At 38.8% G+C, this 25,846-nt stretch overlaps 1 protein-coding gene across 10 annotated transcripts in view; it reads right to left on the reverse strand.

Annotated features, from left to right (window-relative positions):
* The window catches only part of MLLT10 (MLLT10 histone lysine methyltransferase DOT1L cofactor), a 246,892-nt gene that overhangs the window by 141,169 nt on the left and 79,877 nt on the right, over positions 1–25,846 (reverse strand). For all 10 annotated transcript variants that reach the window (XR_009699476.1, XM_061181604.1, XM_061181607.1 and 7 more), the window contains 2 exons: positions 14,546–14,655; positions 669–772 (listed from right to left, as the gene is read on the reverse strand). Coding sequence is in view for 9 of the 10 variants with exons in the window: in XM_061181604.1 (XP_061037587.1) it covers positions 669–772; positions 14,546–14,655 (214 nt within the window). In the remaining variant the exon portion in view is untranslated. The remainder of the gene's footprint in view (positions 1–668; positions 773–14,545; positions 14,656–25,846) is intronic.

A 25,846-nucleotide genomic window follows, 5' to 3' on the forward strand; every position in this document is an offset into this window, starting at 1 on the left:
TTTGGAAACAATGTGTCTGAAATTGGTGAAACATTAAATAAAATACTAACATTTGATAGGATATAATACAGCCATTTCAATGTTGCTAGTGGACTATATCATCTTACCAAAATTTTTGGTGAAAAAATTATCAAAAAACGTTACATTTAAACTATGATTTAAAAAAATTATGCAACAAATAGGTACATGGATAAAAACTGAAAAGAAACATGAACAAAATAAAAATAGAATATGTTATTTAAAAAAACATTTAAGTAACTCCTTAAGAAACAGCCACTATAATACTGAGAATGATGGCGACTGCTTTTTTTTCCCCTCTTGAAACACAGACAGTGAAAAAATGCTATCATTCATTAAATCCTTACTAGTATTTCAGGCACTGCACTAAATTTATCTAATCAGCTCTTTTAATCCTAATGACAAATCCAAGGGTAGGTAACCAACAGAAGTATTTTAAACAAAATGTAACTGAATAAGACACTAGAACCAGGGTCCACCTACTGGACTCTGGTAAATACACTAAATTATTAGAATTATCTTTATTACAATAAATATAAACATAGACACTATCCCAACAAAAGTTACTTTAATAATATTTGGGTACCTAAGTTTTTAACTTACAAGGTATTCTCAATTTCACTTCTGTACAATGACAGAAACATACTTACCATGTCACATGGAAAGCCTGTCGACATCCATGTTTATTACATGTCATGCAAGCACCAGTGGCTGCTTTGCTTTCTCTTCCTTGTTCATCACAAATGTAGCAAGTCTTAGGGTAAAGAAACAAAACAAAATTGAAATGAAAACAAAAACTTTATGAGTGCTTCACACAAATATGGATTTTATAGTTATCTTCAGAAGTCAAGATCAGGTTTACTATCTAACCTACTCCAAATCATGAATTCATTTTTTTTTCTGACTGTAATCTAATTTTTACAAACAATACAAACACGAAAACATCAATACAGACATAAACAGTCCTAGTACGATTTCACAAGGCAGTGTGTTTCCTTAGACTCAAAAACCCCACAAGATAGGAAGAATCTTCACAGGAACTGAGGCCAGGGGGCAGGACACAGCCTACCCCACCTCAGTATTAATATACTCCTCCTCACCAATATTTAACTGATTCCTGTAAAAAGGTGTAAAAAGAGATTTGTCTTTCTTTTCTGCTGGAAGTAAGCATAAATAAAGGAGGTTGATACAGGGAGTTGGGACTTAGAGGTGAAGGACAGTCCTAAATGAGTGAGCAAGGTTTAGGTCATTCCAACTGTCCACAAGAATCCCACATGACCTATCATTCAGCCCTGCCAAGCTGACATAATAGGCCTGGGAGGAAGACACTTTAGGAGATCAGAGATGTCCCCAAGAGGTACTGGCCAATGAACACTCCCAGCAACTTTGACATCTATCTGGTCCTTCTCCCAGTTGAAAATAGCTGATAGACAGTACCACTTTTTCATGAAAGACTAAATTATAAAAATGATCATCTACAAGTGTATAATGAATAAAATTATCAACTGACTGTAAGTTGAGTATACAAAAATTAATGCCTAACTACATATACTCAGATGATACAATTCTAAAAAGAAACCAATTTCTGAACAGTAACAAAGTATAACCTAGCAAACTTCAATAGGACCACATGTATTTTTAAACTTGGAGAAGTTTCCCCCACTGTGCATTGTAGTGCCAAATAACACCATTCAACAATATTGATAAGAACACAGTTTCCAAAAAAGCCTAATATATAGTAAAGTCAGGTAAATGAATTTCAACTCCTCTGCTGAAAGACATGGATTCAGACTGAACTGAATTACAAAAATTATTTTATATCTTTAAAAAGTAAAATCCTTAGTTACAACAAAACTAACCTAGACACACTGAATAAGAGCATCTCTAGAGACCTCCCTGGTGGTCCAGTGGCTGAGAATCCACCTTCCAATGCAGGGGACGTGAGTTCGATCCCTGGTTGGGGAACTAAAATCCCACGTGCCACAGCTACTGAGCCTGCGCGCTCTACAGCCCGTGCCATAACTAGAGAGAAGCCTGCACGCCACAACTAGAGAGAAGCCCAAACACTGCAACGAAGAGCCCACGTGCTGCAACAAAACTAAGCCCGCATGCTGCAACTACTGAGCCCGCGCACTCTAGAGTCCATGTGCCACAACTAGAGAGAAGCCCACTCGCCACAACAAAAGATCCCACATGCCGCAACTTAGACCTGATGCAGCCAAATTAATTCATTCATTAATTAATTTTTTAAAAGAGCATCTCTAACTGTTCAAATTACCAGAAGGCAGTATCAAACAATTACAATGGAAGCATTTAACATACATCTTTTAGCCTATAAATGATCAATAAAATTTTAAAAAGAAAAGTACAGAAAAGATTGAAACAGTAACTTTTTTTAAATTTATTTAATTTATTTTTAGCTGCATTGGGTCTTCGGTGCTGCGCGCGGACTTTGTCTAGTTGCGGTGAGCGAGGGTTACTCTTCATTGTGGTGCACAGGTTTCTCATTGCAGTGGCTTCTCTTGTTGAGGAGCACGGGCTCTAGGCGCATGGGCTTCAGCAGTTGTGGCACACAGGCTCAGCAGTTGTGGCTCATGGGCTCTAGAGCGCAGGCTCAGTAGTTGTGGCACATGAGCTTAGCTGCTCCGTGGCATGTGGGATCTTCCCGGACCAGGGCTCGAACCCGTGTCCCCTGCATTGGCAGGCAGACTCCCAACCACTGCACCATCAGAGAAGTCCCGAACAGTAACATTTTAAATGGCAAAATTCAGGGAAAATATGCAAATAGGCCTCAAAGAATATCTCAGTAACTTCCAACAGAGCTGACAGTGAAAAGACACCATCATTTGACCACTCAATAAAACTAAAATTATGACAGATTTTTTTTTTAAAGAAGTTAGGCCTTCCAGACTTCTGAAATAGCAGAGTGAAGAGGTCCACGGATCCCCTCCTCAGTAAATTAACCATTTCATAGGTGAAAAAGAACCATTTAAAGTCTCTGTATAGAATAAGCTACAAGGATATATGGTACAACACAGGGAATATAGCAAATATTTTATAATAACTATAAATGGAATATAACCTTTAAGAATTATGAGTTACTATATTGTAAATCTGTAACTTATATGGTACTGTTTATCAATTACACTTCAATAAAGTAAAATAAAAATAATAAAGTCTCTGAAAATTGTCCTAAAGACATGCAGAAAACAGAATATTTTACCCAAGACAATCTACTAAATCTCAGTAAGAACAGTGAAAGCCAGTGGCATTTGAGCCATGATCTGCCCCCATCACCACCACCACCCCCACATACTGCTTCCTGTGATGGAAGTTCCTTTCTGGGTGGCGCTGTCAAGAAGATGAGGGCTCCCTCTCTCCACAGATCCTAGTCTAAGGCTACAATTTTACCCGAGCAGGGCCAAGTCTCCAGTTACTCTCATACTACTACTCATCCTGGTAGCTCCCACTCTAAAAACAGGCCAAGATTCCTGCGGCCCTATCAGTCCTTCCCCAGCTTGCTAGCAGAATGGAAGTTCCATGCTAGGAGGGATAAGCTGGGCTACTATACCCTTCCCTCCTTCCAGCACCCTGTCAGAGTACACGTGCCTCTTCAGGAGAAGCAGAGTGTTGTCACCATCCCCAGCTCCAGAGCACTAGTGCAGAGGTTCTGTCTCTACAAGGAGAAGGAAGACTCATTCTCTAGAGTGGCTATAGTATCTAAAATGTCTAATTTTTAGGGACTTCCCTGGTGGTCCAGTGGTAAAGAAACCGCCTTCCAATGCAGGGGATGTGCGTTAGATCCCTGGTGGAAGAACTAAGACCCCACATGCCGCAGGGCAATTAAGCCCACATGCCACAACTATTGAGCTCACGTGCCTCAACGAGAGAGCCCACGTGCCGCAAACTACAGAGCACACGCATCACAACTGGAGAGAAAGAAAAAAAAAAAACCCGGCACACCACAATTAGAGACAAGCCTGCGCGCCGCAACTAGTAAGAAACCTGAGCAGACCACGTGCCTTAATGAAAAAGATCCCACGTGCCTCCACAAAGATCCCGTGTGCCGCAACTAAGGCCCGACACAGCCAAAAAAATAAATAAAATAAAATAAAATGTCTAATTTTCAACAAAAAATGATAAGACATGCAAAGAAAGAGAAAAGTATGACCCATTCATAAGAAAAAACAAAGCAGGCATCGATAACTGTCTTTGCAGGGAATCAAGATGTTGGACTTAGGAGACCAAAACCAACCAAATAGAAATTCTCGAGTTTAAAACTCACTAAAAGGGCTCAACAGTAGATTTGAGTTGGCAGTAGGGAAAGAATCAACTTTAAAAATAGATCAATAGAGATCATACAATCTAAGGAACAGATTTTTTAGATTATACTACCTAAAGAACAGTTTCAGAGAAACGTGGTATGCCGTTAACTGCATTAACAGATGTATAATGAGAAAATCAGGAGAGGAAAGAAAAGGATAGAAACTGTACCTGAAGAAATAATGGCTGAAAACTTCCCAAATGTGATGAAAAACAATAACCTACACATCCAAAAAGCTCAACAAACTCCATACAGGATAAACACAAAGAGATGCACACTCAAAATGATGAAAGGCAAAATAAAGAGAAAATCTCGAAAGCGAAATGGGGAAAATGGATCATCACATACAAGTAAACCTGAGGTTTCATTAGAAATAAAATAGGGGACAGAAAGTAGTGGAATAACATTCAAAATGCTGAAAGAACAAAACTATCAGCCAAGAATCCTATATTCAGAAGAGCTATATTGCAGAAATAATGGCAAAATAACAACATTCTCAGACGCAAAAAAACTGAGATATTTTGTTGCTCCAAACCTCACTAACAAGAACTACAAAAAGAAATTCCTCAGGCTAAAATTAAGTGACGCTAGACAGTAATTGCAATCCACACAAAAAAAACAAAGAGTTCCCATCACTTATACCTCAATAAAGCTGAAATTTTAAAAAATAAACATATAGACCAATTAAAAAACAAAGAGGGGCTTCCCTGGTGGCGCAGTGGTTGAGAATCTGCCTACCAATGCAGGGGACACGGGTTCGAGCCCTGGTCTGGGAGGATCCCACATGCCGCGGAGCAACTAGGCCCGTGAGCCACAATTGCTGAGCCTGCGCATCTGGAGCCTGTGCTCTGCAACAAGAGAGGCCGCGATAGTGAGAGGCCCATGCACCGCGATGAAGAGTGGCCCCCACTTGCTGCAACTAGAGAAAGCCCTCGCACAGAAACGAAGACCCAACACAGCCATAAATAAATAAATAAATAAATAAATAAAATTTAAAAAAAAAAACAAAGAAAGAGTTCTGACAAAGGTAATTATGTAGGAAATGATAAAAGATAGTATGATGAGATATTTCTTTCTCATTCTCTTAATTTAAAAAGCAATCACATAAAACAATGTCCATAAATTGTATTGTTGGGACTATAACATATGTAATGTATGTGACAATGACAACACAATGAAAGAGAGTGGGAATAAAGTTATTTTGGAGTAAGGAAATAACACAAGATGGTAACTGGAACCCACCGGAAGAAATGAAGAGAAATAAAAATGGTAAACAGGAAAACACACACTCTATAAATATATCTGTGGTCTTCATCTCTTAGCTTCTTTAAAAAACATAAGATTATATAAAGCAATAATTTTAACTATTTTGGGGCTTGTAGTATATATAGAGACATGATATCTATAATAATAATAGCACAAAGGTGGGGAGGAAAGAAATAAAATGAATGCTATAAATTTTCTATATCTTACTGGAGTTAAGTAGATTCTGGTAAGTTAAGATGAATATTGTAAGCCCTAGAGCAACCACTAAGAAAATAACCCAAGAAAATATAATTTAAAAATCATGAAAGGAATGAAAACGGTACACCAGAAAACATCCACTTATAAACATAAAAGAAGGTAGTGTACAAAGAGAAAAACAAAGTAGTCACAAGACTAAGAAAACAAAGTAAGGGACGTCCCTGGTGGCGCAGTGGTTGAGAATCTGACTGCCAATGCAGGGGACACGGGTTCAATCCCTGGTCTGGGAAGATCCCACATGCCGCAGAGCAACTAAGCCTGTGCGCCACAACTACTGAGTCTGCACTCTAAAGCCCGTGAGCCACAACTACTGAAGCTCATGCACCTATAGCCTGTGCTCTGCAACAAGAGAAGCCACCGCAATGAGAAACTCACGCACCGCAACAAACAGTAGCCCCTGTTGGCCACAACTATAGAAAGCCCACGCACAACAACGAAGACCCAGCACAGCCGAAAAAACAAAAACAAAAAATTGCTATTAAAAAAAAAAAGTAAGAAAGAAAACAAAGTAAAACGGCAGATGTAAACCCAACCACATTAATAGCACTGAATATGAAAATAATCCAATCAAAAGGCAGAGACTGATTAACTGAATTAAAAACAAAAGTTCCATATGCCATCTATAGGATGCATACTTTAGATCTGAAGACACAAGTAAGTTAAAAGTAAAACGATGAAAAAAGATATACCATGCAAAAGGCAAGCAAACACAAGGCAATGCATACTTAAGATTTGAAGACACAAGTAAGTTAAAAGTAAAAGGATGAAAAAAGATATACCATGCAAAAGGCAAGCAAACACAAGTGGCTTATTATCAGACAAAAAAATAGACTGTTGAGAGAGATTTTATAATAATAAAACGGCTATAACAATTATAAATAAGCATATATACATGCAACCAACAAGAGCTTCCAAGACACATGAATCAAAGGAGGAAAAAAGTGATTTGCAAATTTTAAATTTCGCAATAGCTATTGGATCGAGAAGAAAAATTATAAACTAACTTGAGGTTTATTGAGAAAATGATCCCAAACAACAAAATCGCATCTAAATAAAACGTCAAGTATGTGAATAAAGCTATACTCAGATGCAAATTTATAGCCTGAAAGCTTTCATTTTAAGGGGGAAAAAAGTCATAGTTTGACCTAATATTTTGAATAAAAGAAACAGTGTTCATATCAAAAGGATTCAGGGGCCAAATTCCAACTCTACCTAAAAAGTAGAGAGCTGAAAGAACATCACCCCAAACCTATCAAGAAAAAGCCATTTAAACTATAAAACCCACAACTTTTCTTGAAACTATGAAAGCTTTGCACTTGCAAAGGCAACCAAATAGTTTGAAATCCAAGGGCAGACACACTCTCTCCTTCAGCTGCCTAAAAACCACAAGACACTCAGACTATCCACTAACGACAGAGCAAGGGAAGAAAATATGGAGGAAGACATGCAGATAAGAAACCAGCTAAAATGTAAACAAATTGCTGAAGGCTGATTGTGGGCTACTGCAACAGTACAGAACCACTGGAACCAGAGACCGGAGTTCACACTCACTCACAGGCTCTACTCCATGAAGACTTACAAGGAGCTCTTGAGGAAGACTGGAAGCAAGGAGACAAAACAACCAGAAAGAATCTCCCTTGGTGGTGCAGGCATGAAGGAGAGGATCAGGTGCCACTGAGGCAAAGATATGAAATCCCACCTCTTGCCCAGACACTACTCTCAAAAGCCCTGAGTGTCTGGGGGATTGGCAGCAAATCCTGTCACACCCAGGGCATGAGTAAAGACCCATGATGGCTAGGAGGACAAAGGAGAAAATCTTTTACCCCTAAACAAGGGGCAGGAAAAATTCCTGACCCCAGGATTTGTTAATCTATCGGAGATCTTCTAGCACTTGGGGAGAGTCAGGAAGCTGTCTCCCTCCCAAGTCCTTCCACAGATGTAGACAAAGTCTGCCAAAGGGAGGAGGCAATGAATTGGTGAAACCCTGAGGCCCAGATATACAGAGCCCACCAAGGACTGAGGCTGCACCAAAACAACCAAGAAATCAAAAGCCCAAAACATCAAATAATAAACGACAGCAGTCTAGCACTAACAGGTGGGACAAACGTGGTAAAAGGAAGAGCACAGAAAGAAACCAACCTCTGTGGCACCAAATCACCCAATATTCCAGCCCTCAACCTAAACATAAGGTATCATTAGAGGAGGATGAAGGGGCAGGGCCACCCCAATGGGCTCAGGAAACAGATCATCAAGCCACAGAGAGGTCACACAACGTTACTTCCACTGCACTTTATTAGCCAAAGCAAGTTACAGAGCAGCCTAGACACAAGAGATGAGGTATTTACTTTTGGTGCGAATGTAAACTGGTGCAGCCACTATGGAGAACAGTATGGAGGTTCCTTAAAAAACTAAAAATAGAGTTAACATATGACCCAGCAATCCCACTCCTGGGCATATATCCAGAGAAAACTATAACTCAAAAAGACACATGCACCCCACTGTTCATATTTACAATAGCCAAGCAGCACTATTTACAATAGCCAAGACATGGAAGCAACCTAAATGTCCATCGACATATAAATGGATAAAGAACATGTGGGGGGTGTGTGTGTGTATACACACACACACACACACACACACCACATGGGGGATAAATTTGGAATTGGGGATTAACATATACACACTACTATATATAAAATAGGTAAACAACAAGGACCTACTGTATAGCACAGGGAACTATATTCAATATCTTGTAATAACCTATAATGGAAAAGAATCTGAAAAAGCATATATATGTATGTATGTGTATATAGACATAGATATAACTGAATCACTTTACTATACACCTGAAACCAACACAACTTTGTAAATCAACTATACTTCAAGAAAAAAAAAAATTCTTAAAGCTTTCCACATCTATTCCTTTAGAAAAAAGATAAAGGGAAGTTGGGCTAGCAATTTCTAAGTTTTCCTCTACCATTATCCTCTTATAATTATATAATTATGACAATTATAATTGTCATTATAATTATAATGACACCATGTTTTATAGTATTTTTGGTTTGTTTGGTTGGTCTGTTATGATCCTTCCTATACTTACACATACTCGTTCCTTCATGACCATTCAGTAAATAAAAGCTATTCAAAAAGATAAATCCAGGATATACCCATCATCTGCCAACTACTCTCTATGGAAATTGCAGCCTTCTAAACTAAATGCTTCCTTGACTCTAAAGAACACAAGACCACCCAAAAAGTTCCCAAATATCTATGTTGCCCCAATCTTCCCATTTCTTAAAAATTATTGAAACGCAATTAAAGGTAACATATGCCACTCACATTTATTAACAAAATGTATATGTTAGTGAAATAAGAAATTGATACAAGAAAATGTGAGAGGTCAAAAAATAAAAACAAGAATCTGATGACAAATGGTACAGAAACTGGCCACTATATACGTAATGACTTGGAAAATTTAACAACATAAGTCAACACAGTGAATTCTCTGCAACTGGATATACTATACAAATAGTCTAGAAATTTTCCTTTTTTTCTTCTAAATCCTACAGTGTTCCAGCCACACAGGATTATTTATTATTCTCTGAACTGCCTAGCACCTTCCCTTTGCACCTATTACCCTAATTTATGCTATTTTCTCTGTCTAGAATTATTATTTGATTCTTTCTTCCACAGGTCAAATTTCTTATTATCATGCACAGCCCTTATATCTTTGTGTGCCTTATTCAATTCCTTAGACAAAAATAATCCCTCCTTTCATTATGTTCCATAATACTCCATTCAGATTTTTTATTATTTATAATCTCTTATTATTTTCATACATTGTAGTTACATATTTACTTGATTGTCTAAGTGTCACATGGAGATAAACCCTGTATTTTACGCAACTCTGAACTCTTAGCGTCTAGCACAATGCAAAGCAGGTCCATTTTAAGTGCCCAATACATTTATTAATAATCTCCACATTATCCTTTACTACCACTCATTAAGGACTGATGTATTCCAGGGGAGCTCCCTGGCAGTCCAGTGGTTAGGACTTGGCGCTTTCACTGCCATGATCCAGGTTCAATCCCTGGTCAGGGAACTAAGATCCCGCAAGCCGCATGGCGTGCCCCCACACCCCCCCAAAAAAAAAAAGATTGATGTCTTCCAAAATGCAACAATCCATTTTCCAATTGTTCCTATCATTTCAGAATTACATGTCCCCTATTAACCATACTGAATATTCATGAACAGAATATTATTCTTTTTAAGGTTAACTATACAAACCAACAACCATAAGAATCCAAGAAACATATAAGGAAAAAAATTTGACAGAGAGATACACCATGTTTCTGGAAGGGGAGATTCAATATTCCAAAAAGATCAATTCTTCCCCAAAATAATATTTCACTGTAGCACCAGTAAAATTAAAATTGTATTGTTACTCCTAATGTTCATCTAAAAAAAGAAATACATGACAATATTTGTTCTACCATGTACCAAGATGTATTTAAACCCATAATTTAAAACAGTGTGGTACTAGAATAAGAATAGAAAGACACATCAATGGAACAGAAAAAATGTCAAGAATACCCAAGAATTTAATAATGATTCAAACAGTATTTCAAATCACTGTGCAAAACATAGATTATTCAATAATAGTGTTGAAAAGAATGACTAAACCACGTGGGAGGGGAAAAATTACACACACATCTTACCATATTCTAAAATTAACTCTAACTGGATAGGAGATTTATATCTAAATTAATTCATTCTTCCTCTATACTCCCTCCCTTACTTCTTGAGTACTTTAGTCTTAAAGCCATGAGCTGGGGCCAAGCATGCCAGCACCTATCCTGGGAAGGAAGGGGCAGGCCAACTCAAGTATCAGAGCCCCAGTAGTGCTGGCGCTCATGAGAGGGTTGGGGGTTGGGGTGGAGGTGGTGTCCAAGTGAGTTGTAAGAACCTGAGCAAAGTGAGCAAAGTGAGGGGAGAAGGGGTAGTTCTGGACTGAAGCTGGGTGTCAAACCCCCAAAATGGTTTAAAAAGAAAAAGGCAGACATGCAGGGAAGCAGCAGCAACCCAGAGTGAGGTCTGAGCCTGAACATGGTTAGGCTGGCCTCTGTATTATGGGATGGCAGCAACAGAAGATTTGTTAATATAAGAGAGAATGATCAAATAAATATATTGAGGATAATGGGAGTCAGGTTTCTCATTGTCTGGCATGAGAGTCATAACACAAAAAGAAAAAAACATTAGAATGAACCCTGTGCTGTTGGATTAGGTTTAGGGAAATTACTAAGAAATTCCTAGGAGTTTATGGTTCGATAAATAAATAGATACATAGACAGATACAGAAATACATACAGATATGTTTGTATTTAATACATAAATCCATATACTAAATCAGAAGTATCTGTGTGACCTCACCAACTTCAAAATATAAAGAAGACATAGATGTGAATGTGTGTGTATCTCTGCATCTATACACACTGAGAGCGCCTGGAAGTAGCAACATCCTAATAACAATGAGCACACCTAGTGTCCACTTTGGTTTCTAAATACCATTCTCACCTAAAACAAATCAAGGCTCCCTGGAGAAATGTTACTCTAGGGCTAAGACAGGAATGGTTCAAGATGTGCCTAGAACATACTGTCATGTCAGAAGTAAAGAAATGCTCAAACAATGATGGAACCATGTCAAAAGACACAGGAACCAACATGAAGAGGTCCCACTGGCCAAACCTGAGACAATATGAACATCACAATAAGTGACAGTAATGGGGAATGACCCATTAAAATAAAATATTAACATGTAAGTCAATATTAGTCCATACTAATATAAATAACTGGGGAGTGGAGAAAGCTTTTCCTTAAAATGGAATGCCACCTGATGAATGTAAAAGATGGAATTAGAAAACCACCACTTGCCATCAATCTAATAGATTAATTAAGCAAAGAAACAACAATGAATGCTAAAATTAGTGAGTAAAAGGCACAAGGAACAAGATATTTACATAAAAAATACTTCCCCACAAAATGCTTACTGATTATAAAGGGAATAAAGATTAAACTCCCAGTGGAGAAATCTTGTAGACACTGCCTTAACCAAGTGATGAAGGTAAAATCACCAGTAATGGGAAAAGCTGAAATCATGTACCACCTGACAGGATGCATTGAGAAGAACATAGCATCGTTTCTGTGATATTCCTGCCAAAAACACATAATCTGAATTTAATCATGTGGAAACATTATAAAAATCCATTCTACAAATAACTGGCCTATACTCTTCAGAAGTATCAAAGTTATGAGAGTCAGAGAAAGACTGAGTTACTATTCAGGAGACTTAAGAGACAAAAAGCAATCTGTGATCTTTTTGCTATGAAAGGGAAAAAAGAAAACATGAATGAAAGTTAGGCAAATAATGATGGGGTCTCTGGATTAGACAGTAATAATGCATAAGTGTTAATTTCCTGATTTTGGCTGTATTCTGGTCATGCAGAAGAAAGTCCTTCTTTATAGGAAATACAAACTAAAGCATTCAGAGGTGTCGGTGTTATATGATAAATTACTCTCAGATGGTTTAGGAGAGGAAGAAGTCTTTGTACTATTAATGCAACCTTAAATTAAGTTTGAAATTATTTCAAAATTGAAAGGAAAAAAACAAGTATTTTTAGAAATGAATTTTGAAAGTACTAAAAAAATAGTTAGACGTTAGTGTAGAGAAAGATTTTCTTTGCATGGCAACAAAGGCAGAAACAATAAAGAGTAGTTGTGTAAATTACATAAAAATTTTAAACTTCAAACTAGAAGAAATTAACCTGCTAGAATACCGACAACAATAAAAACCATCAAGACATAATGAAAATTAAAAAGAAAATGTTAAGTTATGGGCAAAAGCATTCACAGCAAGTATATAAGAATAAAGAATAACATCTCCAATATAAAAAACATTTTGTAAGAAAAAATTAAAACATTACAATATTAAATTGAACGAAGAGCTATTCAAGATCAATTAACAAACATGAATAACCTTTTTAAAAAACTTTAAAATATTTAACCTTACTAATATTCAAAGAAAATCATTCAAACACTGTAATATTTTTCACTAAAAAGAATAGCAAAAAAAAAAAAAAAAAAAAAAAAGAATAGCAAAGACTGTTTTAATGGTAATATACAGTGCATTTAACAGGATATAAGATTATGTGCAATCTCACATATAACTAGTGTGATTATTAAATGAGACACTGCATGCTAGAACAACTTCACACAATATATTTACTGAAGCTTCCAAAATGTTCATACTCTTTTACACAGAGATTCAGCTGGTATGTACATGCCAAACACCAAGTGAGGCTCTTCAACAAGAAGGCGTTCCTAAGGCGTTCCTAATAAATTATATTTTATCGAAACTAATAATACTTTGTATTAGATGCTAAATATCCACTAGAAATAATGGCAAAATATAATTTATTAACACAAAATGATGTTCAGGGTTATTAAGTTTCAAAAACAGAACAGTATAAGCACTATGATCCAAACTTTTTACAGTTATATAGTATATGTAAAAATGCACACAAAAAAGATTTTAGATGATTTCTGTCTCGCATTTTCCTATTTATTTCTCCATATTTTCCATTTTTAAAAAATAAATACTAACGATCTACATTACAAAATGTTTAGTATTTTGAAACCTTAGAACTGGCTGCAGTGACACTTTCTTCACCAATGGAATAAATCAACAGGTACCTTCAGTTAAAAATGGTAACACTATATTTAAAGACACAGTGGCTAATAAAAAAAAATCATCCAATAATATGCAAAAGAGAATGAAACAATAATATAAATTAAGAAGAAGATACAGGAAAAAAGTGAACATTAACTAAGGTTTTTAAAAAAGGCAACAATAAAAATTCTGTCTCGGGGGAACAAAATATTGTGGAGAGGAGAGATGAGCAAATAATATTCTGTGATAGGATTATTTTTAAGACAGGATGTGTAGCATCATACGAATATTATACCAAATAATGATTAATTCAAATTTAATAGATCCTCAATGTCTGAAAGAACATAAAAGTAATTCTTAAAGAACAAATCTAAGGACTTCCCTGGTGGTCCAATGGGTAAGACTCTGCGCTCCCAATGCAGGGGGCTCGGGTTTGATCCCTGGTCGGGGAACCAGGGATGCATGCATGCTGCAACTAAGAGTTCACATGCCACAACAAAGAAGTCTGCATGCTGCAACTAAGAAGTCCACATGCCGCAACTAGAAGATCCCGCATGCTGCAACTAAAGATCCTGTATGCTGCAACGAAGATCCCAAGTGCCACAACTAAGACCTGGTGCAGCCAAAATAATAAATAAATAAATATTTTTTTAAAAAAAAAGAACAAATCTATACAGATTAAAATGTTAGAAGCTTAAATACCTAGGTTAATATAAAAGGTAATAAAGTTTTGTTTGTGTGTGTTTGTTTTGTACTCCTGTGACCTTAGTAACATATTTTAATACTTGTAGTTTACCACAGTAATTACACTTTTTCCAAATCAATGGAGGCATTTAATTTAAATTTTTTAATGAAGGGCTGTAATAAAACAAAATTTAAAAATTCCTTTACACTTCCCAGTTTTAAAACAAAAAAATTATATTCAAACATCAATAAAATAATATCTACTATACCTTATTATAACGATCATGTGGCACAGACTGTAAAACAATTGGTTCCATTGTAGAAACATTGGCAAACTGTACCTCTGGAATATACAGGGCACAAACCACATGAGCCCAACCTAAAAATAAATAAACAAAAATAATGTCATTTTTCCATTTTTCAATAAAGCTTTTTCAAAGATAAATTAAATTATTAACTTTATGAACAGATCCCTTAAATGTCCATTTTAGGAAATGCACAACAAAAACATTAACAAATTATCACTACTGACTGATCGTCAAACCACTACTGATAAGACGCTTAGTCATTTCTCCAGTTAATACACACAGTAACACAAATAAAGGGAAACTTTTTTTTTTTTTTTGGCTGTGCCGCAAGGCTTGCTGGATGGATCTCAGTTCCCCGACCAGGGACTGAACCCGGGCCACAGCAGTGAAAGCCCAGAATCCTAACCACTGGGCCACCAGGGAACTCCCCAAGGGAAATTTCTAACTCAGATGCTGGCACTGACACTTTTCATAAGAGTAAACTGAATAATTCAGATCAATAATTCCTCTGAGAACCACTATAAAAGTATGAAGTTTTGGGACTTCCCTGGCGGTGCAGTGGTTAAGAATCCGCCTGCCAATGCAGGGGACATGGGTTCGAGCCCTGGTCTGGGAAGATCCCATATGCCGCGGAGCAACTAAGCCCATGTGCCACAATTACTGAGCCTGCACTCTAGAGCCCACAAGCCACAACTACTGAGCCCGTGTGCCACAACTACTGAAGCCCGGTGCGTAGAGCCCATGCTCCGCAACAAGAAGCTCACACACCGCAACGAAGAGTAGCCCCCGCTGGCCGCAACTAGAGAAAGCCTGCACACAGCAACAAAGACCCAACACAGCCAAAAATAAATTAATTAATTAATTTTAAAAGTATGAAGTTTTATAGCTGAAAACCTATAATAAAAACTTTAATACTTTAAATCTTAAATGTCAATATTAAATTTTTAACTGTTATACAAATGTTGACATTTTCAACACTAATACTAACATTCATTGTTCTACTATTTTAATACTTCACTTAAAATATATTAACAATTTATCAATTTAAATATTAATATTAAATGCTGTTTCTTTTAATTTTCAAAATGTGACTAAAGGTATCAAAGAGCTGATGTCATAGTAAGAAATTGCTGGGGCCAAAACCTGAAAAGGATGGAAGTCAAGGGAGTTAAGTACAACTTTTGACCACTTTGCCGCCCAGGGGACATTTGCCTATTTCAAAGAAAGCAGCTGAGAGAGTGGAAGGTACTTCTGACAAACTCAGAGGGCTGAAAGTACAAGGATCTACGTCCATAGACAACTAAGGGAAAAGAAGAACACTAGTAAATCCCTTCCCTCTTTCAGCTGCAACACTGAGGGGCTGCAAGCCAGGAATGACAATAAACTAAAAGTACATAGGCCCGCCCAGAGACTGCAGCTGGGCTTTGATCATCTCAAACTCTGAAATTTGACTCACATAACCCTAAATTACAAGTGCCCCCAGACACCAGACAGAAGCTAATATACATCCTCTTTAGAGGAAAACAATGTCATTTTGGCTACAAATAATTTCTAATACTAGTTCATTACCATTTTCGGCACAATGAAAAATACTAAACACATGAGAGTCAAGACAACATGAATGAAAACCAGCAGAAACATGAAGATCAAAACATATTTGTATTTTGGAGTTTCAGATACGGACGTTTATAAAAAGTATGCTTATTATGTTCAAGTACACACAACACAAAATTTAAAATTTCTTCAAAGAACTGAAAACTCGAAATCAAAAATTACAGAAAAACAAAAATTATAAAAATAAATGGGATTAACAATGGCTTAGACATAGCCGAAAACAGAATTAGAACAACAACAAAATATGTCAGAAGAAAATATTCAGAACATGAGCACAAAAGTATGAAAAATACAAAAAGACAGGAAACAAAAACAACATGATGGGCAGGCCTAACACACATGTAATTAGAGTCCCAGAGAAATATGAGAGAAAAAAAAGTGGTACAAAAGCAATATTTAAAATGATAATAACTGGTACTTCCCTGGGGGTCCAGTGGTAAAGAATCTGCCTTACAGTGCAGGGGACGCGGGTTCGATCCCTGGTCAGGGAACTAAGATCCCACATGCCGTGGGGCAACTAAGCCCACGCGCCACAACTATTGAGTTCACGCGCCTCAACTAGAAAGCCTGTGTGCTGCAAACTACAGAGCCCACACGCTCTGGAGCCCATGCATCACAACTACAGAGCTCACATGCCCTGAAGCCTGTGTGCCACAACTAGAGAGAAGCCCGCACGCCACAACAAAGAGCCCAAGCAACGCCACCAAAGATCCCGCATGCCTCAACGAAGATCCTGCATGCCTCAATGAAGATCCCGCGTGCCGCAACTAAGACCCAACGCAGCCAAAAATAAACACATAAATAGATATAGATAGATAAATAAATAATAAATCTTTTAAAAAATGATAATAACTAAAAACTTTCTAAAACAGAAGAAAGATGGCAAGTCATAGACTGAAGAACCACAATAAATCCCAGGGTAAATAAATATAAATACACATACAGGCAACATTAATAAAACTACAGAAAACCAAAAACAGAAATAAAAATCTTAATATAACCCAAAGGCAAGTTATCACTAAAAGAACTGGATAAACAACAAAGCCAAAAAATATCTCTAAACGAATTTCTATTAAAGGGAATACCAAAAAACTTTCCTCGGGCAGAAAACAATGACCCAAGAAGCTCCAAGATGAAGGGGAAAATGAAGCATGATAAACATGCAGGTACTTTTGATAGATTATTGGCTGATAAAGCAATCATAATACCTCCTTTCACTTAAAATACATATGACTGCTTACATCAAAAGTTAAAATGCTGTCTTGGAAAGTTTTCAATGTGTGTAAAACTATAACAAAGATTGGGGAAGGAGCAGGTAAAAGAGATTTACACAGTTTCGAGGTTTCTACATTTTGTGTGAAGTGGTACACATAGTAGACTGAACTTATTTGTATGAAATTTGTAATCCCTAGAGCAACCACTACACAGATAAATATTAATACTTGTATATATAGAAAGAGATACGGCCCAAAAGGTAATTTAATTTACAAGTAAATTTAAATGCAATATTAAATAACTGCATTATTAAACTGATTAAAATGCAATGTTAAAAATATTCATTATAATCACAAATAAGGAAGAAAAGAGGGAACAGAAGAATAATAAAATACGAGAAAATATCAACGCTAAGAAGAAATAGTAGGAAATTGGTCAAGATGGAATAACAAGGACCAAATTTATCCTCCTGCATGAAACAATGCATACCCCACACTCTCAAAAAAAAAAAAAAAATGGACAAAATAATTCAGACAGTGGTTCTCAAGATACCTGTGTATCAGGTACAGAAGGACAACAATCTCAAAGAAGTAAGAGACAAATGAGGTGAGCCCTCCGTTTGCCCCCTCTTAATGTCTTGAGAGTTCTTCCAGGCCAAGACTCAGGGAGAGAAACTGAGGCCAAGCCCAGGATACTCTCAAAGTATAGGAGATGGGTGAGACCAAGAAAGCTAAAATTGGCAAAGCAAAGTACCAGAAATGAAAGCCCTTCAGAGAGAGAACACTCAAAGACAGAGAAAGAGAAACAGCACTACATGAGTATTAAACAGAGAACATGTGAGTAGAGAAATTACCTGAGGCTGGAAAAAGAACTAGCCAAAAAGATTAGAGGGAACAGTATCCAGCTGGCACAAAGGGCTAGGAACAGTGCCTGTTCCCTGAGCCAGACTGGAAAAACTCCTAACTCACAGGGCTTTCACTGGGTAAAAGACTCATAAAGGTCTTGCCTCAGTAGTGGGAATAAGTACCCCTAGACTGAGCACTGCTCTGGACCCACTGAATAAATCACAGGAGCAGGACCTGAAAAGATCAAACTGTTTCCAAGGAACATAACTGTATTTCAGAACAAAACTCAAGGAGACTTACAGGGATGCAAAAATATCCAGATTTATGTTAGCAAAAATGGGGGAGAAGGCCGCTCCAAGGGCACATTCCACCACAGAAACATCAAGAAGTCAAGCAGAAACTATCAGAACCAATTTTGTCAGGACTCTGGGAAAGAGAGTGAAAGGTTTGCAGCAACCAAGCAAACGCTAAGTCAGAAAAAAGCAACTTAAAAATGGCAGGAAAGTGGGAGTTCCCTTGCGGTCCAGTGGTAAGGACTCAAGTGCTCTCACTGCTGTGGGCCCAAGTTCAATCCTTGGTCAGGGAAGTAAGATCCCGCAATCCACGCAGCGCAGCCCAAAAAAAAAAAAAAGGCAGGAAAGCTTTGGGAATTTTTACTTTCCCTTGACCCATGGATTCAGCAGAGGTCTTGAAGATAGCACCTTGTATTCCCAGTGAAGAACCCCAGCTTCTGGTTTCAGAAGGAGCAGAGCAGACTTTATTTGCAAAGAATTGTGTTTCTCTATTTTAAAGCGTCTGTGGGCTACTGAAGAACTGACACAACATGCTTATTCTTTTGACAAGCTCAGAACTCACTCAGGGCAGAAAAGTGGTGGGTATTCCTCAAATCACTGTAAGGCAGATAAAATACCCACAGGTCCCTGGGGCAAAAGATCATGGTTCAAGCAAATAACCTAGTGCCAAGAGCCTAAGAGGAAAAGCTGGGGACAGTTTCTCTTCGAAATTGGGGCACTGAAAAGTGTCTGTTCATTCTAGGGAATTTAGACAGCACCACATGCCCAGGGCAGGATGCATATTCCTAAAAGACCTGATAAGACACTAAACTTTCATCTCTGGTCTATCTCCTGGTACAGGGCAAGCAGGAAGTGAAGGCTAAGTAAGGGAGAGTGGTAAGAAGACTGGCTAGCCACTGAAGGAACAGTCCTAGCACAGAGCCAATCTGCAAAGACTGGAAGAGGTGTTGCTTTTTTCCTTTTTTTTTTCTTTTTGATTCTCCCTCTCTCTCGCTATTTTGGCACCTGGTATTCAAGCACATCTCTGTCAAAAAACTAGCTGAACACAAACTACAGAAACAGACTTTAGAGATCAAAGTGACAAAGAATGTACACTTTTTAAAAAATTGTATAGAAGACCACTAAAAAGGCAAATAACTGCAGCATACAGCAAGCAACAAAATTAAACCGTGAGTAAAGAACCCACTTTCCAGAGTTACCATATCATAATATTCAGTACACCCAGTTTTCAAGAGAGTTACAAAGCATGCAAAGAAAAAGAAAGTATAGCCCATTCACAGGAGAACTGAACAGAATCTGTCCCTGTAGAAGCACAGACATTTAGTGCAGACTTTAAATCAACTGTCTTAGATCTGCTCAAAGATAAAGGAGAGCAAGGTCAAGGAGCTAAAAGGAAACCAGGACAATGATGTCTCAACAGAGAATCAACAGTCATTTCAAAAAGGAACCAAACAGAAACACTGACATTGAAAATTATAATAACCAGAATGAAAAATACACTAGAGGGTCTCAACAACAGATCTGAGTAGGTAAAGAAAAAAACTCAGTAAACTTAAAGGTAGACCAATTGAAATTATCCAGTTTCAGGAGCATTTAAAAAAGGGGAGCAGAGGAGTTCCTACGAAACCTGTAGGACACAATCACGCCTACTAACATACAAACAATGGGAATTCCAGAAGAAAAGGAAAAAGAGGAACAGGCAGAGAAAATATTTTAAGAAATATTGGCCAAAAACTTCCCAATTAGATAATTACGTGAATCTACAACATTCAAGAGGCTCAAGAAACCACGAGAACAATAAACACAAAGAGATCTGCACTGAGATAAAATAATAATCACTGCTAAAAGCCAAGGAAAAAGATAATCTTTAAAGGATTAACAGAAAAGCAACTTGTCACATACAAAGAATCCTCAGTAAGATTAAACAACAAATTTCTCATCGAATTCAATAGGCGCCATTAGGGTGTGTAAAATGACATTTTTAAATTTCTGAAAGAAAAAAACCTGTCACCCAAGAATTCTAAATCAAGCAAAGCTATCCTTCAAATATGGAAAAAGACAGACATTCCCAACGAAACAGAAGGTGAGGGAATCTGTTGCTAAGAGACCTGCCCTACAAGAAATTGGAAAGGGGGTCCTTCTGGCTAAACGAAAGAACACTAGATAGTAACTTAAAAGCCGTACCAAAAAAAAAAAAAATTTTTAACACCAGTAAAAGTTAAATATAGGTAAAAATTAAAGCCAGCATTATGATAGTTTTGATTTGTAACTCCTCTTTATATTTCCTACATGGTTTAAAAGACAAATGCATGAAAAAAATAACTATATGTCTATGTTAATGGGCACATGATATGTATAAAGACACAAATTTTGAAAAAACAAGAGAAAGGTGGGGGAATGTGAGCAGAATTTTTTGTATGCTACTGAAGCTAAGTTGGTGTCAATTCAAACAAAGTGGGACTTCCCTGGTGGCGCAGTGGTTAAGAATCCGCCTGCCAATGCAGCGGACACGGGTTCAATCCCTGGTCTGGGAAGATCCCGCGTGTCACGGAGCAACTAAGCCCGTGAGCCACAACTACTGAGCCCATGCTCTAGAGCCCACAACCCACAACTAGTGAGCCCACACACCACAACTATTTAAGCCTGCATGTCCTAGAGCCCACGCATCACAACTACTGAAGTCCATGCGCTCTAAGGCCTGCATGCCACAACTACTGAAGTCCACATGCCGCAATTACTGAAGCCCACACGCCTAGAGCCCATGCTCTGCAACAAGAGAAGCCAGCACAATGAGAAGCCCGTGCACTGCAACGAAGAGTAGCCCCCACTCACCACAACTAGAGAAAGCCCACACACAGCAAAGAAGACCCAACGCAGCCAAAAATAAATTTTAAAAAAAAATTCAAAGTTATTACAAATTTAGGATGTTAATTGTAATCCTCATGGAAACCAGCAAGGAAATGAAGTTGGCCCTTGAAAAACACAGGTTTGAACTGTGCAGGTCCACTTACTCACAATTTGTCCATAGTAAATACTACAGTACTACACGATCCAGAATTTGTTGAATCCGTGGATGTGGAACCTTGGATATGGAGGAAGCACATATATATGGAGGACCAACTGTACATTATACTTGGATTTTTGACTACACAGTGGGTCAGTGCCCCTATCTCCCATGTTGTTCAAAGGTCAACTGTGCCTTAAAAATATACACAAAAGAAAAGGAAGGTGGGGGACTTCCCTGGTGGTCCAGTGGTAAAGAATCCACCTTGCAATGCAGGGGACGTGGGTTCAATCCCTGGTCAGGGAACTAAGATCCCACATACTGTGGGGCAACTAAGCCCACGCACCACAACTACTGAGCTTGCACATCTCAACTTAGAGCCCGCGTGCCACAAACTACAGAGCCTACGTGCTCTGGAACCTGCACGACACAACGACAGAGCCCACGCGCCCTGGAGCCTGCGAGCCCCAACTAGAGAAGAGAAAACCCGCACGCCACAACTAGAGAGAAGCCCACACACCACAACGAAGAGCCCTCACGCCGCAACGAAATCCCGTGTGCCTCAACAAAGATCCCACATGCTACAACTAAGACCCAACGCAGCCTAAAATAAATAAATAAAAAATAAATCTTTTAAAAAAAAAAAAGAGAAGAAAAGAAAAGGAAGGCAGGACTTCCCTGGTGGTCCAGTGGTTAAGACTCCACGCTTCCACTTCAGGGGACACGGGTTCAATCCCTGGTCAGGGAACTAAGATCCCGCATGCCTCAGGGGGGAAAAGAAAAAAAAGAAATGAAAAGAAAAGAAAAGAAAAAAAAAAAAAAAAAAAGGAAGGCAATAAAAAGGGCACAAAGCCAAAAAAATCAATTTAAGAAAAAAGGCAATATTGGAGAAATAGAAGAACAAAGGGGGGCATAAAACGTACAGGAAAAATAGTAAAATGGCATAAATTATCAGTAACTACTTTAAATGGAAACGGGTTAAACTATCCAGTCAAAAACAAGAGAGAGAGATTGGCTAAGTGAATTAAGAATATGTTCCAACTATACAGGCATACCTCATTTTACTGCTCTTCACAGATGTTGCGTTTTTTATAAATTGAAGGTTTGTGGCCATTCTGCATCAAGCAAGTCTACTGGCACCATTTTTCCAACATTTGCTTGCTTCATGTCTCTTTGTCACATTTTGGTAATTCTCGCAATATCTCAGCTTTTTCATTATTATTATATTCGTCATAGTATCCATGATCAGTGATGTTTGACCTTACTATTTAATTGTTTTGGGGTGCCACACCCATGCACGACAGCAAATTTAATTCAACAAATGTTGTATGTTCTGACTGCTCCACTGACCAGCTGCTGTTCCCCCATCTCTCTCCCTCTCCACAGACCTCGCTATTCCGAGACACAACAATATTGAAATTGTGTTCAATTCAAGTAGTGTTTAAGCGAAAAGAAGAATTGCACATCTCTCACTTTAAATCAAAAGCTAAAACTGATTAAGCTCAGTGAGGAAGGCATGTCAAAAGCCAAGGGAGGCTGAAAGCTAGGCCTCTTGCACCAAAGAGCCAGCTATGTTGTAAATGCAAAGGAAAAGTTCCTAAAGAAAATTAAAAGTGACACTACTGTGAACACACAAATGATAAGAAAGTAAAACACCCTTATTGTTGATATGGAGAAAGTTTCAGGAGTCTGGATAGAAGATCAAGCCAGCCACAACAAAGCCAAATCCAGAGCAAGGCCTTAACTCTCTTCAATTCTAAGAAGACTGAGAGAGATGAGGAAGCTGCAGAAGAAATGTATGAAGCTAGCAGAGGTTGTTTCATGAGGTTTAAGGAATGAAGCCACCTCCATAACATCGAAGTGCAAGGTGAAGCAGCAAGTGCTGATACAGAAGCTACAGCAAGTTATCCAGAAGAGCTAGCGAAGATAATTAATGAAGGTTGCTACCCTAAACAACAGATTTTCAATGTAGATGAAACAGCCTTCAACTGGAAGATGACATCTGGGAGTTTCATAGCTAGAGAAGTCAATGCCTGGCTTCAACGTTTCAAAGGCCCTGACAACACCCCTGACTATCTTACTAGGGGCTAATGCAGCTGGTGACTTGAAGTTGAAGCCAATGCTCATTTAGTACTTTAAAACTCCTAGAATCCTTAAGAATTATGCTAAATCTACTCTTCTTATGCTCTAAAAATGGAACAACAAATCCTGGACAACAGTACATCTGTTTACAACATGGTTTACTGAATATTTTAAGCCCACAGTTGAGATCTCCTGCTCAGAAAAAAGATTCCTTCCAATGTAATACTGCTCAATGACAATGTACCTCATCACCCAAGAACTCTAATGGAAATGTACAATGAGTTTTATGTCGCTTTCAGGCCTGCTAACGTATTTTCCATTCTGCAGCCTATGGATCAAAGAATAATTTCAACTTTAAAGTTTTAAAAATTAAGAAATACATTTTGGAAGGTTAGAGGGAGGAGTCAAGATGACGGTGTGGGAAGACGCAGAGTGCGCATCTCCCCACAACTGGGGCACCTGCCAGACACCAGCGGGGGACCCTGATGCCCAAGGAGACGGGAAGAACCCCCAAGAAAACCGGTGGGATGTGGGGGGACTGAGGGGGGAGGAGAAGTGGAGGCCGGACAGGACCGGCGCCCCTGAGGGGTGGCTGAGGAGGGGAGGGGTATCCACGCCTGGAGGGACCTTCAGGGGCTCGGATCGGGGGCAGCGGGCCCAGCGTTTCCCCTGCCCAATTAGCAGGGGATGTTTGCCTGTCTCAGGCTAGGCCGGGTCCTATGCCCTCAAAGGTCCCCTCTGGGCTGGGTTGGTCCTGGGGGCGCAGAAGGGAGGGTGGAGAGAACAGGAGAGGCAGGCGGGAGGGGCCCTCCAGGACCAGAGGAGCGGGAAAGGAGCAGAGCCTGCTGAGCTCCCAGGCAGGTCCCCTGCCCTAAAAAGCCCCCTCCCAGCTGTGTTGGCCCTGGGGGCATAGGAGGGAGGCTGCGGAGATGTGGAGAGGCAGGCGCGAGGGGCCCTCCATGACTGTAGAGGCAGGAGAGGAGGGCTTTTGCCCCATCCACTCGAGCCCAGAAAGCCTTCTGCGCTCCCAGGTGGGGTCCCCCACACTCTGAGACCAGAGGCAGGAGGCATGCCTGGGCCCCTTCTGTTCTGTGGAGCCTAAGCCGCCCCAACACAAGCCCCAACGTCCCCCGCCCCCACCCCGACCTGGGATTTTTCCAGCCCTGTGGGTACTAAGCATAGGCCCCACCCACCACCCAAACCTCACCCCTGCTTAGGCCTCGCCCTCCACAGCCAAGGCCTTTTCCACCTTTTCTTACTTTTTTTTTTTCCCTCCTCCTCTTTTTTACTATTGTGGTTCTCTTTTACCTTTTGGTTGTTCTTTCACCTTTATTTTTATTTCTGTATTTTTTCTAGCATAGCTGTTAGTTCCCTAGTCTAATTTTATTTTTTACTTTGTTATTGTTCTCCTTTCCCCACCCCCCCACACACACCCCCAACCCCCCGCCAGCACAACTTGCGGGATCTGATTTCTCAGCAGAAACTCTACAAGCCAGAAGGGAGTGGCATGATATACTTAGTGATGAAAGGGAAAAACCTACAACCAAGATTACTCTACCCAGCAAGGATCTCATTCAGATTCGATGGAGAAATCAAAAGCTTTACAGACAAGCAAAAGCTAAGAGAATTCAGCACCACCAAACCAGCTCTACAACAAATGCTAAAGGAACTTCTCTAAGTGGGAAACACAAGAGAAGAAAAGGACCTACAAAAACAAACCCAAAACGATTAAAAAAATGGTCACAGGAACATACATATTGATGATTACCTTAAACGTGAATGGATTAAATGCTCCAACCAAAAGACACAGGCTCGCTGAATGGATACAAAAACAAGACCCATCTATATGCTGTCTACAAGAGACCCACTTCAGACCTAGGGACACATACAGACTGAAAGTGATGGGATGAAAAAAGATATTCCATGCAAATGGAAATCAAAAAAAAGCTGGAGTAGCAACACTCATATCAGATAAAATAGACTTTAAAATAAAGAATGTTACAAGAGACAAGGAAGGACACTACATAATGATCAAGGGATCAACCCAAGAAAAAGATATAACAATTATAAATATATATGCACCCAACATAGGAGCACCTCAATACATAAGGCAACTGCTAACAGCTATAAAAGAGAAAATCGACAGTGACACAATAATAGTGGGAGACTTTAACACTTCACTTACACCAATGGACAGATCCAAACAGAA

Source organism: Eubalaena glacialis, chromosome 2 (genome assembly GCF_028564815.1).
Source record: "Eubalaena glacialis isolate mEubGla1 chromosome 2, mEubGla1.1.hap2.+ XY, whole genome shotgun sequence".
Taxonomy (NCBI): Eukaryota; Metazoa; Chordata; class Mammalia; order Artiodactyla; family Balaenidae; genus Eubalaena; species Eubalaena glacialis.